At 43.4% G+C, this 19,173-nt stretch overlaps 1 protein-coding gene across 1 annotated transcript in view; it reads right to left on the reverse strand.

Annotated features, from left to right (window-relative positions):
• Positions 1 to 19,173, reverse strand: part of LOC112218989 (pyruvate dehydrogenase protein X component, mitochondrial-like) — a 37,833-nt gene that overhangs the window by 15,060 nt on the left and 3,600 nt on the right. Inside the window, exons 4-5 of the mRNA XM_042301170.1 lie at positions 17,777 to 17,870; positions 2,198 to 2,345 (exon numbers count right to left, since the gene is read on the reverse strand). Coding sequence (XP_042157104.1) covers positions 2,198 to 2,345; positions 17,777 to 17,870 — 242 coding nt within the window. The remainder of the gene's footprint in view (positions 1 to 2,197; positions 2,346 to 17,776; positions 17,871 to 19,173) is intronic.

The following is a 19,173-nucleotide window of genomic DNA, read 5'->3' on the forward strand; positions in this document are numbered from 1 at the left end:
TCTTGCTAGCTATCACTCAAATGTGAGGGGCTGAAGTTCATTGGCTAGAACTCAAATTGCTAGGGAGCTGGCCCACGGCACCTCTTCAAGAATACAGTTGCTTTCAAACTAGGGATTCCGTGGCTAATTGAGGTAAGACAGTAATTCTGCTCACAGGTTATGCATGTACGAACTACTGACACATCCAGCCCAAAGCAGGATGTTTAAAAAATACTTTCTTATTCGCCAAAGCAAAGTATCCCATACCAACTTTTCCAACAAGCATGGCAGATGACATCTGGTGTGCACGCTATAGGATGATGTGCATTGTAAGAGAATCAGACATACTAATTATGTGTGTTAGGACCAAGAGAGGCCTTATGCTGTTATTGTTGTTACTAGTGGAGTTTATTATCCATTCTTCTCTCCTCTAGTTGAAGGGCAGTGTTATCATACAGGGCAGGGGGTACTGGGTGAGGGGCAGCTGGGTGGTTGAGAAAATGTCTATATGAACAAACACCCTTCACTCCCCCACCCAGTGCAATATAAACTCAACCACCCACCCACTCATACTTTCTCTCACAATAATGTCCAGTTTAACAAACCCACACATACTTGTTTTTTTTATGGGTACTTATAGTTGTGGTGTGGTTTCATATAAGCCCTTTTGGGCTTCCAACCTCACTTGCACACCGTTTTCACATTTTTTGTTGTTGTTGTACTGTTGTGTCTTTCACTTTTTTTCCTTGGTGCGAATAATTAAAACCCCCAAAAACTAAGACCACTCCTTTAGAGAACACCCACAACTTTCTATTACTGTTCTCCTTCAACTTCCCTGACCTTCCGCCCTGCCTCTCCCGTCTCTCCATCTCTCCTCCCTCCCTCTCTTTCTTTCTCTCCTCTATACCTCTCCCTCTCTGCTCTCTCCATACAGTGCCCATGGTGTGGCGGCAGTGCCTGGCATGGCGTTAACACTGGGCTGTATGAGAGTGCCTATCAGTGCCAAACGGTTATGAATGCTCTTAGCGGGATGACCAACAAGCTAACCGTGAAATCACTGTGCTTCTGAACAAAGAGAGCCAGGGAAAACAACCGGACGAAAAGAGAATCCCTTAACACACACACCACCCTGCTGCTAATAGGACTGGAATGGCCAGTCTCTCTCTGTTTCTTCTGCATCACAGACACACAGGGCTGAAACAGGGCTGAAGAGCTGTATGAATGTTGATCAAATCAGGCTAAATCATATGTTCATCCTATCATCCCAGGAAATGGAACTGTGTTAAACGCATTGTCAACGTCATCTTGAAGAGAATATAAATAAAGTGAGGTTTAACTGTCAGGTTTAGACGGAATGAGGAGGCTTTGCATTGTGTTCATCTCTCAAAGGGAATAATGAGCAGAACCAGGAGTTTCACCCGACCATGTAGACTAAGAAGGAACAACTTGGGACCTTGCGGCACCCTTTCACATCTCCAGGGGTTTCTGGACTGGCTCTGGTCCAAGTTTCAAAAACACCCTTGGGTGGTTGTTATGACATTCTTACGATGTTCCCTCTCTCTCTTTACTTGGCGAGTGCATGTACCACCCTTCACTGAGAATAGCCATTAAGCAGAAGTAACATGGAACACATGTTGTGCAAAATGTTTTGGCTAATTTCATTGGTGGAGAGATGGGATGAGAGGTGAGACTGTGAGAGGAGCACAGGCAGGACAGAATGGGTTAGACACTGCCAGGCCTACCTAATTACTTCAGATCCGATCACAACAACAAAAACTACCCCTCCTCTCTCCATATCTTATTCAGTTTCTCTATCTCCCTCACCACTTCCTTCTCCCGCTCTGTACTGTGTTATATACTACATTGTGATATTCTGTGCTACTATGAGCTAAATCCCATCCAGGTCTCATACAGTGCTCACATAGGTCTCATGAGCGTTCAGCTGGGTTGTATCATGTAGTGCTACTGTGTACTTGAACACAGCCAGCCTTCATCTTTGACCAGCTTTTTGTTGTACTGTGCCCTGTTGTGTTCTGTTATGTAGTGTTCTGTTATGCTGTGTTCTGATGTATTGTCTTCTGATGTGTTGTCTTCTGATGTGTTGTGTCCTGATGTGTCGTGTTCTGTTATGCTGTGTTCTGATGTGTTCTGTTATGTAGTGTTCTTATGTGTTGTGCCCTGTTATGCTGTGTTATGTTACGTTGTGCTATGGCCTCACCTTTGGCCATCTCCTTGCGCAGCTGCAAGATGGCACCCAGGTCACAGTCGACGGTGGCGTAGGCATGGGGGATGGTGGTCTTGGACTGCGTTAGCCTCTGGGCAATGACACACCATACGTTGGAGGCAGTGATCTCTGTGTAGGTACCCTAGGAGAAGAGAGGAGAGGAGAAAATTGAAGAATGTCAGTCGGTCAATGTGCAGATTTATGTTTCTGGATGACTTTATGACTCAGCTTCCATCACTAACTCCATTCTGGACAAAATCACTTTCACCTGAAATGTAACCCCACCAACCCTTCCTCCCATTACAGGTTACAGACGCATCTGAAGTTAGACTTTCATCTGAAGCTATAGTACTCTTGATGCTATTGAAAAAATAGTTACAAAAGATAGATTGATTGATTGATTGTGATCGATGTCGCTGAACTAAAAATGGGACCAACTCTAAGGTGGTATATTGGATCATTTATTTTTGTCTTGTCGATGTAATGGTCTTTGAAATACAATATGGGAAACAAGACAAGGAGGAAATGTGCCATTTTTATAAACGTTACTCAAATAACCATTATGCCTAAATCCTGGATGTAATTTCCTAATTTCCTGTGTAAATCTTTCCTTCTGTAACCCCTTCTGCAACATGCAACATTTAGTACTCAACAAAGTCATGAAACTAAAAGTCATGAAACCCTTCTGCAACATGCAACATTTAGTACTCAACAAAGTCATGAAACTAAACAAGATCTTTCCATCCCCATTACAGTGATAAAGAGGCAGGGATGGAAAGCAGGCTGGGTGCCTGACCATGGCCAATCCCAACTAGTCTGGGTCGTCTTTATGAGGCTGCTGCTTGGCGTGTTTGGACAGGCCTGGCTCTTAGCTTGGCCAGGGTCTGGTCTCTGTCTGAGTACAGGAGGAGCCTTCTATCCACTTCACAATACAGAATTGTCCAATAATCACTAGACTACTCTAAACAAAGGCATCAAATCAGGCTTAACAAAACAAAGCTATCAAATAAAAGTACAAATACAGTTGAAGTCAGAAGTTTACATACACCTTAGCCAAATACATTTTCACAATTCCTGACATTTAATCCTAGAAAACATCCCTGTCTTAGGTCAGTTAGGATCAACACATTATTTTAAGAATGGGAAATGTCAGAATAATAGGAGAGAGAATGATTTATTACAGTTTTTATTTCTTTCATCACATTCCCAGTGGGTCAGAAGTTTACATACACTCAATTAGTATTTGGTAGCATTGCCTTTAAATTGTTTAACTTCGGTCAAACTTTTCAGTTAGCCTTCCACAAGCTATCCACAATAAGTTGGGTGAATTTTGGCCCATTCCTCCTGACAGAGCTGGTGTAACTGTGTCAGGTTTGTAAGCCTCCTTGCTCGCACAAGTTTTTTCAGTTCTGCCCACAAATATTCTATTGGGTTAGAGGGCAGGGCGTTGAGATGCCATCTATTTTGTGAAGTGCACCAGTCCCTCCTGCAGCAAAGCACCACCACAACATGATGCTGCCACCCCCATGCTTCACAGTTTGATTGGTGTTCTTCGGCTTGATCTTCGTTCTTCCCTTTTTCCTCCAAATATAACGATGGTCATTATGGCCAAACAGTTCTATTTTTGTTTCATCAGACCAGAGGACATTTCTCCAAAAAGTACGATCTTTCCCCCATGTGCATGTGGATGTTTTGGAGCAGTGTCTTCTTCTTTGCTGAGCGGCCACTCAGGTTATGTCGATATCAGACTCATTTTACTGTGGATATAGATACTTTTGTACCTGTTTCCTCCAGCATCTTCACAAGGTCCTTTGCTGTTGTTCTGGGATTGATTTGCACTTTTCGCACCAAAGTACGTTCATCTCTAGGAGACATAATGCATCTCCTTCCTGAGTGGTATGATGGCTCCGTGGTCCCATGGTGTTTATACTTGCGTACTATTTTTTGTACAGATTAACGTGGTACCTTCAGGTGTTTGAAAATTGCTCCCAAGGATGAACCAGACTTGTGGAGATCTACAAGGTCTTGCCTGATTTCTTTTGATTTTCCCATGACGTCAAGCAAATAGGCACTGAGTTTGAAGGTAGTCCTTGAAATACATCCACAGGTACACCTCCAATTGACTCAAATTGTGTCAATTAGCCTATCAGAAGCTTCTAAAGCCATGACATCATTTTCTGGAATTTTCCAAGCTGTTTAAAGGCACAGTCAACTTAGTGTATGTAAACTTCTGACCCACTAGAATGGTGATACAGTGAATTATAAGTGAAATAATCGGTCTGTAAACAAAAGTTGGAAAAATTACTTGTGTCATGCACACAGTAGATGTCCTAACCGACTTGCCAAAACTATAGTTTGTTAACAAGACATTTGTGGAGTGGTTGAAAAACGAGTTTTAATGACTCCAACCTAAGTGTATGTAAACTTCCGACTTCAACTGTAATGTTAAATAACTAAAGCAAAAGTCAAGGTGCCGTTGTTCGGCAGTTATAGACTGAGAGGCCAGAGTAACCTATGTGTGTGTGAGTCATAATCCGTTTCTCTATATTTTTAACAGACATGTTGAGACAGTCGCCTGCGTCTGAGGTTTCTGGTTCTCTCGTCGACATACGGTTACTCCCTCGTTAAGCCGAGAGGGAGGGAGGGAGGGATGGCAATCAACACCATTGTTGTGCACAGCTTGCAGACGTTGTACACGTCTCAAACCAAAGGGCTTTATTAATCAATCAGTCAGTCAATAAATACATTTTTATATGGTGTCCTGTTAACACTGTGACCTTGGTGCCAGGACATAGAAAATGCTGTCAACAGCACACATTCCAAATTACAGTGAGGTTAGAGGAGTTGGTCAGGGCCCGGTCAGAGGTCCATGTCTTCAGCTCTCTACACTGTCTCCCCTGACCAGATGTTTCAGTCTGGATACCCCGTACACAGCCAAAAGTCCCAGGTCTCTGTATGTCAGTCTATCGGATGGCTAGGTCTCTCGCTGTGCATGAGGAGTAAGGCGATAGGCGTTCATGCTCACTTTGCATGGCATCATAGGGGCTGTGAGTGAACTCTCCTTTGTGCAAACAACGATAAGGATCTGTTCCATAGAAAACCTACCAGAACACATATGGCTTAGGGGGACTCAGGGGAACTATTAAGACACTAGTCTTCTATGACCAATTATTCATACACTCTGGAGCAGAATGGTAATACAATGTTTGTTAATATCTGAAGCCTAGTTGTTTGTGTTTGGTTAATTCTCTAGTATTTCTTCCAAACCCTGCTGGAATACAAAATAACTGTCTACTCACAAATCTCACTGATAACATGCTTATTATTACCAGTACATGGGAAGAGGTGCCACAACAGGAATAAACAGGACGAAATGAAAGACATGAAAGCCACAAATCACACCATTTAAATACCGATTGGCACGTGGAAAATATTTGCATAACCTTGGCTTTCTGATTGAGGGACTTATTTACTGCAATATTCTGTTATTCCCCCACAGACCATTATACAAATGTTACATAAGGCTAGAAAGAGTCTCCAACACTTACAGGCAAGTGAGTCATGTGAAGTCAGGAGTCAATCAAAGTGAACCTTCTATGTGAATCTGTGACAACGTACCCTCAATTCAACCAATCATAGATCTTGATAAATTGTGGGTAATGCCAATTATCTACAGTGAATTGCAGCACTGAGAGAGGGCAAGGTAGAGTGTGTGTATAGGGTAAGGAGGGTAGGAGCCAATAGTGAGTCATACTAACCTTGAGGTGGTCCCTGACTCCCTTTATCTGCTCGCACACCAGTGAGTCTTGAAGAGTTAAAAACACTCGTCTCTAACCCTGGCCATAACACGCTCGTCTAACATCATGATGTTTTCCACTGAGTACAGGTGCACGGCAGTCATGTACTTTCTTAGAAGACATTGCCCATCCCAAATCAATCCCTGGCCCCAAGAGCACATTGTGTAGATCTCGATTTAGAATGGTGAGTGTTTAGTGCTAGGGCAGTTTGCTGTGTATGTGTACTTAATGGTGCTCCAGGCCTGCCAGGTAAGGATTGAGGGGGGTACATGGGCCTGCTGTCTGGGGGTGTTGGGCAAGTGCTGGGGTGGCCATTGGACTGGGGACAGCCATTGCTGGGGCTACCGTAACTGGAGCTGCCTTGGAATCAGGACACTTTTTCAGGAGAGTCAGGTCATCTCTATAGAGGAAAATAATGGCACAAGGTAGAGAATAGACTAAACAAATGAAGCAAAATAGAAAAGACCCACACATTCACCACCACTTGCACCTATTACACAGATCAATACAAAGTAAGTGTCACGACTCCAACCGAAGGTGGCTCCCCTTCCCGTTCGGGTGGCGCTCGGCGGTCGTCGTCGCCGGCCTACTAGCTGCCACTGATTCTTTTCTCCCCCTCCTTATGTGTTTATAGATTACACCTGTTTTGAGTTGGTTGTATTAGTTGGGCTTTATTAGTCAGCCCGCCCGCCCATTTCTTTGTGCGGGATTGATCATTGTAACCCTGGTGATTGCTACAGATGAACGTGTTCGTGTGATTAGTGCTGGACTGTTTTTGTTCCCTGTGTCTGGGACATTTTGTTTGAGCACCCAAAAGTGGGGTGGCCGTGGTTAACCGTGTGTGCATTAAAGGAGCACTGTATTGAACTCTCTGCTTTCCTGCGCCTGATTTCACCCTCACGACACCCAGTACCTTACAGTAAGTATAATTTGAACAAGACCAAAGTAATGTAGGCTATGAGTACACTATGAATAATGGAGGGTGGATCTGGGACCATGGGCTTTGAAAAGACTGAACATTGGGCCACTTCTCTGACACCCTTACAGTCCAAACATCCATATGTGCAAACACTCATAATGGAAATAAAAACTGCCCTCACTTTGCTCTCACACACCTGTATGCAGAATGACAGTAGATGCAGAAACACCAGTATGTAGCTAGGTAGCTAGGCAATAAGCAGCTATTTATCTGTGTTGTGTTATTGAAAGTCTGAGGAAAGCATACATGATGTACTTTCTATCCCAGCGTACACGTCCAACTCTGGCCTTCCCTGAGTGACTGGGCCTATTGATATGGACCCTGCTTGGCTTTGGGGGAGAAAACACTAATATCTAAATGTATCTCAACCACAACCGGAGTCGAGAGCAAGAGTGGTAGCTTTCAGTTATGAAATACTCCTAGGACCAGCACAGAGATTGGACGTGAGAAGACAAGCACTCACCAATCATAAACAAACACTTCCCCACAATGGAGGCCAGGATCGGATGTCAGATGCATTCACTCTCTCATCTGACAAACAGAGCATGCGTTTCACATGGGCACACTGGGCAGGCTGATCAAGTTAGGAGATGTAGGTAAATAAAAAACCAACAGAACAAATATGAGCAACAAATGACGTCAACAACACCCACACATCGCTCTCCAAATGATTATCTTTATCAATCCAACGACCAATCACAACCACTGAGTGAAAACAAAACCTGACTCTGATTATCATTAGTTTCATCAAGAGTTCCTGAAGCATAATTAATGTGGTTTGTCAGAAAGGCACCTGGCATGGAGGTTCAAAGTTGGCAGCCATCTTTATGGTCAAAGTGGATTTTTTTTTTAACATAAAGTAAAAATCGTAAACAAATAAAAACGAATGTATCTTGATTAGATACGTATACAACATCCCAATACAAGTCTCTTAGAACCTTATTCTCTAAGAGCCATTATTCTTTTCAAAATTATTCAAGCTCTGTCAAATTGGTTGTTGATCAACCTGTGCTTAGCTGTATTATGTGTATTTTCATTTAAAAAAACCATCCTTGCCGATGACAAGCATACCTATAACATGATGCAGCCACAACCATGCTTGAAAATATGAAGAGTTGTACTCAGCGATGTGTGTGTTGGATTTGCCCCAAACATAACACTTTGTATTCAGGACATAAAGTTACTTTCTTAGCCATTTTTTTGCTGCATTACTTTAGTGCCTTGTTGCAAACAGGATGCAAATTTCAAATATTTGTATTCTGTACAGGCTTCCTTCTTTTCACTCTGTCAATTAGGTTAGTATTGTGGAGTACCTACAATGTTGTTGATACATCCTCAGTTTTCTGGCATCACAGCCTTTAAAATCTGTAACTGTTTTGAAGTCACCATTGGCCTCATGGTAAAATAACTGAGCAGTTTCCTTCTTCTCAGGCAACTGAGTTAGGAAGTATGCCATCTTTGTACTGGGTGTATTGATACACCATCCAAAACGTAATTAATAACTTCACTGTTCTCAAAGGGATATTCAATATCTTCATTTTTTTTACCCATCTACCAATAGGTGCCCTTCTTTGCGAGGCATTGGAAAACCTCTTTGGTCTTTGTGGTTGAATCTGTGCTTGAAATCCACTGCTCGACTGAGGGACCTTTCAGATAATTCTATGTGTAGGGTACAGAGATGAAGTAGTCATTAAAAAATCATGTTCAACACTGTTATTGAGCACAGAGTGAGTCCATACATCTTATCATGCAACTTGTTAAGCACATTTTTATTCCTGAACTTATTTAGGCTTGCCACAAAAAAGGGGTTGAATACTTTTATTGACTCAAGACATTTCAGCTTTACATTTTTATTAATTTGTTAACATTTCTAAAAACATAATTCCAGTCTGACATTATGGGGCATTGTGGGTAGGCCAGTAAAACAAATCTCAATTTAGTCAAATTTAAATTCAGGCTGTAACACAACAAAATGTGGAAAAAGTAAAGGGGTGTGAATACTTACTGAAGACACTGTATGGATAACAGGGTTTGACGTGTTGTGATCGACCCACTCAGTTTTCCCCCACAAAACACCAGAAAATGGCCAAAAAGACTACAACCAGCTCACCTGCTTTTACACGATGATTTGACTATTAGAATATCAACACTTCCTTAGATAAAAATTAAAAAGGAATAGTTCCACCATATTAAAATGAAAGTTGACCTGCACTTTAGCAAGTATTTAGTCATATAAAAAACGTAATCTTCAATTCGCCATGTGGTCTATATTAAAGGGCACTTCATTTAATTTAACATGCTTTTAAAATTCAATATTTTAAAAGCACAATTTCTACTTCAAAAGGGACTGGTTACATGAAACGACCCATCTGCTGCAACATTTGGATTTATTTTAAATGATCAAATAAAATAAAATTAACATTGCCAGTTAGACTCTAAACAATGACACCGCCACTCCTACAAAGAGAGCAGTGTGGAAACGTGAAAGTAAAGGGTGGGGGAGAGATGGAGGAAGAGAAACTAAGAGGAGGAAAAAGAGATAGAATAGGAAAGTTCAGCCCCAGTATTCCTAATCTGTGCTTTCAGGGAGGGTGTCAAGGCCGGGAGGTGGGGCAAGGAGGGTGAGGCAGGTATCAGGTGTGATTGCTCAGAGGTCTCTAGTTTCACACCAGTGCACTGAGGCCCTCCTACCCCACATCTTTGTCTGAGTCAGCTGCCCCTGCTGCCCTCGTTCATACAGCAGGGAGAAGGCTGGGCCCCACACCCTGCTCTCATTTTCCCTTTCCATGTAGTCCCTCTCTCTTTACCTCCCTCTCTCCTTCCTTCTCTCCTCCCCTCCCTCCCTTTCTCCTTCCCTCCCTCTCTCCTTCCCTCTCTCTCCTTACCTCCCTCTCATTGTTCTTGGTTATTGTTTGTGGGGACCTTGTTGGAATGTTGGAAATCGTCTAACCACACATAAGAGAGTGACACACACAAACAAATGTGCAGGAGCGAACGCTTTCACTAATAACTGCAGAGTAAGCAGGCAGGCAGAAGAGCCCGGTTCCTTCAGGTTAGGTAAGCTACAGGAAGCTACATGCCCTCTGAAAATCTAAGCCAATTTGCTTGGGTGGCCAAATCACTACCTGCCACTCCTCTCTCCCTACCCATTCTGCTGATACATGCACATCTGTATTCGCATGACAGCTCCTATTCAGGCTAAGAGAACATGGTGAGCCCAGCCAGTGAACAAGAGGAGATATGAGATTTAACACCACTGACTATGTCATTACCTCCCTGTGGAGTTTCTTTAAAAGGGACGAGGGCTGCATAGGGAGATTTTCACATTATAACTTGAAGAAAACCCCCACAATATATGTGTACCATCTACCAAATATCCTCCTATTCCTCTGTATGATGGAGTGAGGTACAGTTCTCCATAATTCCCAAAGCAATTTGAAGTGTCTTTTCCATGTGATGAGAACATCGATTGATCAGCTCATAAATCCTGAGCCCAGAGTCCCCAGTGTGTGGCGATGACATCATCCACTGATGGGCTACTGTGTGCTGCTAGCTGGCTGACTGGCTGGCTGATCCATCCTTCCTCACATAAGGCATCTGCTTTTCACACAGGCCATTTATACTCCCACTGATAGACAGACAAGGCAAAAGAGCCTCAAATGGTGACTGGAATATTAAAGACACAGACAGACAGACAGACAGACAGACAGACAGACAGACAGACAGACAGACAGACAGACAGACAGACAGACAGACAGACAGACAGACAGACAGACAGACAGACAGACAGACAGACAGACAGACAGACAGACAGACAGACAGACAGACAGACAGACAGACAGACAGACAGACAGACAGACAGACAGACAGACAGACAGACAGACACCACAGACAGACACCACAGACAGACACCACAGACAGACACCACAGACACGCGCATGCAGAACTCCCCACCCCACACCAACCCAACTGTCCTGAGTCAAACCCAGATTACACTGCCATCTGGGACAGAGTGATGGTCATGAAAACCTCTTCCTTCCAGTGAAGAAAAGCCTCATGTCCTCACAGATAGGGAAATATCTGAGTCTCTCATCATCAAACACTAGATCTACCATGGTCTATCATTCTATGAAAGGAATTCTGTGTTGAGGTATACTGTAAAGACATAAAACGTAATGCTGATGTTGGTAAAACTAAAGCTTAGAGTTTTCACATCACTTATCAGAGGGCTATAAGACATCTAGAAAATGTATGCTGCGGACAGGTGGAGAATAAATCAAAAGTCTACCTAAAATAAATGTACAGCGTACCTTGAAATAACTTACGACCACAGACTTCCTTGGACAAATGTTTGTATTTCTGAACCAACCGTTCCCATAAAAACACTATAAATCAGCAGCATTAAAAAACCTCTACAGCATTTCTCTACCCTCCGGCAGGCAAACATACAGTAGCACTCTGAAATGGTGGATGTGCCTTTAACTTGGTATTGATGTTAACAACGGGGGACATAATCCACTATAACACCCTTATTGTATGAAGACAATATGGCTGGTTTAGACACACGTCCCTCTGAGGCAGACTAAATGTAAATGTTCACTTTTTAAAGACAAAGTCCACTATATGCTTATACAAGAACATGCCCTGACATGATAACCTATTACGTAATGTGACATTAGCGGGTGAACACCCAATAGTCTAATTTACAGCCTCAGTAGAAAAGGGAATTACCACAGATATTACAAAATAATGTCCACGCTACGATATTCATGTATCATACTTGTGTAAATCAATCCCATTAACCATTTATTATGTTGGAACACATATGGCAAGTGATAAATAGTCATTTCCAAGCCATTGAGGTGAGGTGAAGCATGGTAGAGATAGGTAGCGGTGCTTTATCAATCTGTAGCTACCCAGGCATGTGTGTTCTCTGAACATGCCATACCTGTCAGTCTTAGAGAGGGGGGAGAAAAGAGAGCAGCCACATGCCTGTCATTGTTATTGGATATTTTGTGTTTTCCAAGGTTAAACATGGCAGGGGGAATGAAAGCTTGAAAGTCTATCGAGAACTTTTTCTCCCATCTTCACCCCACACACTTCCCTCCTCTTGAGTTTCATGGTAAACAATGTTCTCCAGAAACACGGGGCCTTCCTCTTCTCCATGAAATGAAGATGAGTAGAGGAAACACAGAGAGAGAGAGAGAGAGAGAGAGAGAGAGATAAAGGGAGAGAGAGCAAGAGAGAGACAGAGAAAGAGAGAAAGAAACAAAGAGTACTGTTTACTGTTAATTTCTGATAGCTTATTTAATTTTTGTTTATTGTACATTTCACTTGCTTTGGCAATATAAACATATATTTCCCATGCCAATAAAGACCCTTTGAATTGAATTAAATATATATAGAGAGAGACAGAGAGACTAATGATTTCACAGTTGAGTTTGTGTCAGAGCTGTCATATCACCACTCCACATAACATTTGTTTATTTTAGTTAGAAAACTCACTGAAGGGTTACTTAACAGAGTGAGAGTGTCCGCATGTTTGTTTTCATTTACTTCCCTGCTATATTGGGTGTGTATGAGGGATATTTCTATAGTCAATCACTGAATTAACCTGGCTGACAAGACTCACAAACATCAAATCAAGTCAAATCTATTTGTCACATACACATGGACAGCAGGTGTTCATGCAAGTGTAGAGAAATGTGTGTGCTTCTAGTTCCAATCATATCTAACAAGTAATATAACCTAACAATTTCAATACAACTACCGTATACACAAGTGTAAAGGAATGAATACGAATATGTACATAAAAATATATAAATGAGTGATGGCCGAACGGCATAGGCAAGATGCAGTAGATGGTATAGCGTACATTATATACATATGAGATGAGTAATATAGGGTATGAAAACATAAAGCGGCGTTGTTTAAAGTGGCAAGCGATACATTACATCAAGATGGCAAGATGCAGGAGATGGTACAGAGTACAGTATATACATATGAGATGAGTAATGTAGAGTATGTAAACATTATATAATATGAAGTAGCTAGTAATAAATTGATTACATCAATTTTTCCATTATTAAAGTGGCTGGAGTTGAGTCAGTATATTGGCAGCAGACACTCAATATTAGTGATGGCTGTTTAACAGTCTGATGGCCTTGAGATAGAAGCACCACTGCCTGTCCCCACTTTGATGCACCTGTACTGACCTCGCCTTCTGTATAATAGCGGGGTGAACAGGCAGTGGCTCGGGTGGTTGTTGTCCTTGATGATCTTTTTGGCCTTCCTGTGACATCGGGTGGTGTAGGTATCCTGGAGGGCAAATAGTTTGCACCCGGTGATGCGTTGTGCAGACCGCACTACCCTCTGGAGAGCCTTCCAGTTATGGGCGGAGCAGCTGCCGTACCAGGCAGTGATACAGCCCGACAGGATGCTCTCAATTGTGCATCTGTAAAAGTTTGTGAGTGTTTATGGTGACAAGCCGAATTTCTTCAGCCTCCTGAGGTTGAAGAGGCACTGCTGCGCCTCTTCACCGTGCTGTCTGGAACTTTAAACTCTCTACCCTCTCCACTACTGTCCCGTCAATGTAGATAGGGAGCTGCTCCCACTGCTGTTTCCTGAAGTCCACGATCATCTCCTTTGTTTTGTTGACATTGAGTGTGAGGTTATTTTCCTGACACCACACTCCGAGGGCCCTCACCTCCTCCCTGTAGGCTGTCTTGTCATTGTTGGTAATCAAGCCTACCACTGTAGTGTCGTCTGCAAACTTGATGATTGAGTTGGAGGCATGCATAGCCACGCAGTCCTGGGTGAACAGGGAGTACAGGAGAGGGCTGAGAATGCAACCCTTGTGGGGACGCAGTGTTGAGGATCAGCGGGGTGGAGATGTTGTTACCTACCCTCACCACCTGCGGGCGGCCCGTCAGGAAGTCCAGGACCCAGTTGCACAGAGCGGGGTCGAGACCCAGGGTCTGGAGCTTAATGACGAGTTTGGAGGGTACTATGGTGTGAAATGCTGAGCTGTAATCGATGAACAGCATTCTTACATAGGTATTCCTCTTGTCCAGATGTGTTAGGACAGTGTGCAGTGTGATGGCGATTGTGTCGTCTGTGGACCTATTGGGGTGTTAAGCAAATTGGAGTGGGTCTAGGGTGTCAGGTAGGATGGAGTTGATATGGTCCTTAATTAATCTCTCAAAGCACTTCATGATAACGGAAGTGAGTGCTACAGGGCGGTAGTCATTTTGCTCAGTTACCTTAGCTTCCTTGGGAACCGGAACAATGGTGGCCCTCTTGAAGCATGTGGGGACAGCAGACTGGGATAAGGATTGATTGAATATGTCTGTATACACACCAGCCAGCTGGCATGCTCTGAGGACACGGCCGGGGATGCCGTCTGGGCCTGCAGCCCTGCGAGGGTTAACACGTTTGAATGATTTACTCACGTTGGCTACAGTGAAGGAGAGCCCACAGGTTTTGGGAGCGGGCCGTGTCAGTGGCACTGTATTGTCCTCAAAGCGAGCAAAAACGTTGTTTAGTCTGTCTGGGAGCAAGGCATCGTGATCCGCGATGGGCTGGTTTTTCTTTTGTAGTCCGTGATTATAGACCCTGCCACATACCTCTCTTGTCTGAGCCGTTGAATTGCGACTCCACTTTGTCTCTGTACTGACGCTTAGCTTGTTTGATTGCCTTGCGGAGGGAATAGCTACACAGTTTGTATTTGAATGCTGCTATCAATCCACAGTTTCTGGTTGGGGAATGTTTTCATAGAAGCTGTGGGTACAACATCACCGATTCAGTTATTAATAAACACACCGAATCAGCGTATTCGTCAATGTTGTTGTTCGCCACAATGCGGAACATATCCCAGTCAACGTGATCAAGGCAATCTTGAAGCGTGGAATCCGATTGGTCGGACCACCGTTGAACAGACCTGAGCACGGGTGCTTCCTGTTTTAGCTTCTGTCTATAGGCTGGGAGCAACAAAATGGAGTCGTGGTCAGCTTTTCCGAAGGGAGGGCGGGGGAGGGCCTTATATGCATTGAATAACAATGATCCAGGGTTTTGCCAGCCCTGGTAGCACAATCGATATGCTAATAGAATTTGGGGAGCCTTGTTTTCAGATTAGCCTTGTTAAAATATTTGCCTACAATAAATGCAGCCTCTGGATATGTGGTTTCCAGTTTACATAGAGTCCAATGAAGTTCGTTCAGGGCCATCAATGTGTCTGTTCGGGGGGGACATACACGACTGTGATTATGATCGAAGAGAATTCTCTTGGTAGATAATGCGGTCGGCATTTGATTGTGAGGAATTCTAAGTCAGGTGAACAAAAGGACTTGAGTTCCTATACATCATGTCTCGTTAATCATAAGGCATACACCCCCGCCCTTCTTCTTACCAGAGAGATGCTTGTTTCTGTCGGCGCGATGAGTGAAGAAACCAGGTGGCTGTACCGACTCAGATAGCGTGTCTCGAGTGAGCCATGTTTCCATGAAACAAAGAACATTACAATCTCTGATGTCTCTCTGGAAGGCAACCCTTGCTTGGATTTCGTCTACCTTGTTGTCAAGAGACTGGACATTGGCGAGTAGTACGCTCGGGAGCGGTGCGCGACCGCTCTGTCTGCCCCTTCTAAGGAGTCATTGTTTTCGGTCTCTGGGATCCGATCCATTGTCCTGGGTGGTAAGCCAAACAAAGGATCCGCTTCGGGAAAGTCTTATGCGTGGTACGCACCCAGGGCTGATGTGTCATGAAATTTAGTCACCCGGTGATTGTCAAGCAAATAACTGCCAGTCTCACGGTAATTGACTGTTAATTAACATAAACACTTCCAGCATCTCCTGGATGCCATGCATAGCCTACAAGCCATTGATGCAGACCTCTAGAACATCTACATTTTAAAAAGTCCAATAAATCCACTTAATACAGCCTACACCTTCACAATAAATACATTTAATTTTAATTTTAGACAGGTCTAAAGAAACATGATAGGAAGAAAATGTAATCTATTTCAGAACAGAATAGCATACTTTGAGTCGTCCTTATGTTAAGCCCTGATATGGCTATTGCATATGTCTGTGGGCTACACTGGTTCATTTAGCAGACAAGATTTGCTTAGAATTCCATGGCATTATTTGTTATTATTTTATAGTATGAAGAACACAACTGAACATAGCTGAATAAAATAGAAAGAATATTTTCTCCAAGTGCGCACATTTCGCTATTTTGGGTTGAGCGGATAACAAAGAAATTTGGGTGACAAAATAACCAATAAACTGTAACCGAGCATGTTTTTAACAAAGGACACATGAAACCATGGCACATCACAGCCTATCAAATGTCAAGGTAAGCATGGAGAGGGATTAGGTTTCCTTCACCTGGTCATCTCCCCTCACTAAAGTAGGCTAAATACTTTGCTGCATTGTTTACCCTAGGTGAAATTTCTGTGTCGGGTGTGGTTCCTCATACAGTATCTCCTTACACTCTCTCTTTCACAGACACACACACACGTGTACAAACACGACTAACAAACAAAATGACACACGGAAGCACACAGACACGCACGCACACACGTCTATCAAAACATATGGTCTGCGTTTCTATGGCCACCAGTGAGCTCCAGAGACTGGGTTGCCATGGAGACAGCTGTGTCTTAATGAGATTCCCCAGCAGGGTATGAGGTGGGAAATGAGAACGTTCCATCAGACCCACGTGACAGGAGGTGGCCATTAGAAACGTGTGTGTGTCTGTGTGTGCGCAGTTTCACAGCTTCCTCTTGTGTGAGCCCACCCACATAACAGGGTTAAAGCACCTTGCAACTCCCTTACTTTTTCAAATGATGTCACTTCCCTCACTAACTTCATACCTTGCTGGCTCTTTCTCTCTCCCTTTCAGTCATGCTGTCACTCTTGTTTTTCTGAAGTAACAAATTGTCAGCTCTGCATTTTCCAATAATGTGTGTGCTTATTTCTGAGGTGAGCATCAGCTTTAATCTGGCCTCTTATTGATAGTACCTGGAAGTTCTTTGAACTGCACAGCTTTCTATCCCCCACCACCACCCCTAGTAAAATCATTATCATCCTGGGACATGAATGTTTGTCTCAAACGGACAGGTCATTATTTCCTCCTCAGAGATATCTGCACTCTTTCATTGACCTTGTTCAGTGTTGTATAACACATACAGTGAGTATTACAAACATTAGGAAAACCTTCCTGATATTGAAGTACACCCCTCCTCCCCTCCGTTTGCCCTCAGAACAGCCTCAATGTGTCAGGGCATGGACTGTACAAGGTGGCGAAAGCAGGGATGCTGGCCCATGACTCCAATGCATCCCACAGTTCTGTCAAGTAGGCTGCATGTCCATTGGGTGGTGGACCATTCTTAATACACACAAGAAACTGTTGAGCATGAAAAACCCAGCAGCATTGCAGTTCTTGACACAAACCGGTGCACCTGTCACCAAGAAGGCTTAAAAATCATTTTAACCTGTCTCCTCCCCTTCATCTACACTGATTGAAGTGGATTTAACAAGTGACATCAATAAGGGATCATAGCTTTCACCTGGTCTGTCATGGAAAGCGCTTGTGTTCTCAATGTTTGTACACTCAGTATATACCACCCAGTGCCCACACTCTGTACTTACACGATAATGATATGATCGTCTGCCACGTAGCTAGATTAGAGCTAGATTAGAATAGGGGACTCATGTACACCATATTCATTACATTACTATCTGCAACATTTGGAACATTTCTCCACCCTGAACATAGCTTGTGTGAACTACTCACTCCTTGGTGACGATACATGTGTCCAGTGGGTGTGGCCAGCTGGGGATCTAGACCGAGTGTGTCTAGACTGTGTGCTGCCGAGCTCAGCCACAACCTGGGGGGAGAAGACAAAACACACACAGAAAGACAGGGACCGAGGGACACAAACAAAGTTAGTCTCACCGTAATGTTCTGATTGGTCAGAGAATATTCTATTGAATTAGGATCTCTTTTAGTCCTCATTTGGAATAATCTTCCAAGAGTCCTTAAACATACAAATTGTATAATGTATAATCCAAATACATTTGAACATGCACTGTATATACAAAAGTATGTGGACACCCCTTCAAATGAGTGAATTCTGCTCTTTCAGTCACACCCGCTGCTGAAAGGTGTATAAAGTCGAGCACACAGTCATGTAATCTCCATAGACAAACATTGGCAGGAGAATGGCCTTCTTGATGAGCTCAGCTACTTTCAATGTGGCACGGTCATAGGATGACACCTTTCTAACAACTCAGTTCGTCAACTTTCTGCCCCGCTAGAGCTGCCCCGGTCGACTGTAAGTGCTGTTATTGTGAAGTGGAAACTTGTAGGAGAAACGACGGATCAGCCGCAAAGTGGTAAGATCACAGAACGGGACCTCCAAGTGCTGAAGCACGTAGAGAGTAACATTTGTCTGTCCTTGGATGCAACAGTTTGGCGGAGTTTGGCGGATGCCAGGAGAACACCACCTGCCCAAACCATAGCACCAACTATAAAATTTGGTGGAGGAAGAATAATGGTCTGGGGCTCTTTCTCATGGTTCGGGCTAGACCCCTTAGTTCCAGTGAAGGGAAATCTTAAGGCTACAGCATTCAATGACATTCTAGATGATTCCGTGCTTCCAACGTTGTGGCAAAAGTTGGGGGAAGGCCCTTTCCTGTTTCAGCATGACAATGCCCCCATGCACAAGCGAGGTCCTAACTGAAATGGTTTGTCGAGATTGGTGTGGAAGAACTTGACTGGCCTGCACAGAGGCCTATCTCAGCCCTATCGAATACCTTCGAGATGAATTGCAACGCGGACTGCGAACCAAGCATAATCACCCAACATTAGTGCCCGACCTCAATAATGCTTGTGGCTGAATGGAAGCAAATCACCGTAGCAATGTTCCAAACATCTAGTGGAAAGCTTTTCCTGGAGAGTGGAAGCTGTTATAGTAGGGGAGACCAAATCCATATTAATGCCCATGATGTTGAAATGAGATGTTCGATGAGCAGGTGTCCACATACATTGTGATACTGTATAACGCACTCTTGCAAACAGATAATAATACACTGACATATTGACCAGATAAATACTCAACAGTCCTACATGGTTCCTACATCTACCATAGTTATGCACAAGCTTCCAATTTATTATATTTTAAAGGTTCT

Source organism: Oncorhynchus tshawytscha, linkage group LG19, assembly GCF_018296145.1.
Source record: "Oncorhynchus tshawytscha isolate Ot180627B linkage group LG19, Otsh_v2.0, whole genome shotgun sequence".
Classification (NCBI taxonomy): domain Eukaryota; kingdom Metazoa; phylum Chordata; class Actinopteri; order Salmoniformes; family Salmonidae; genus Oncorhynchus; species Oncorhynchus tshawytscha.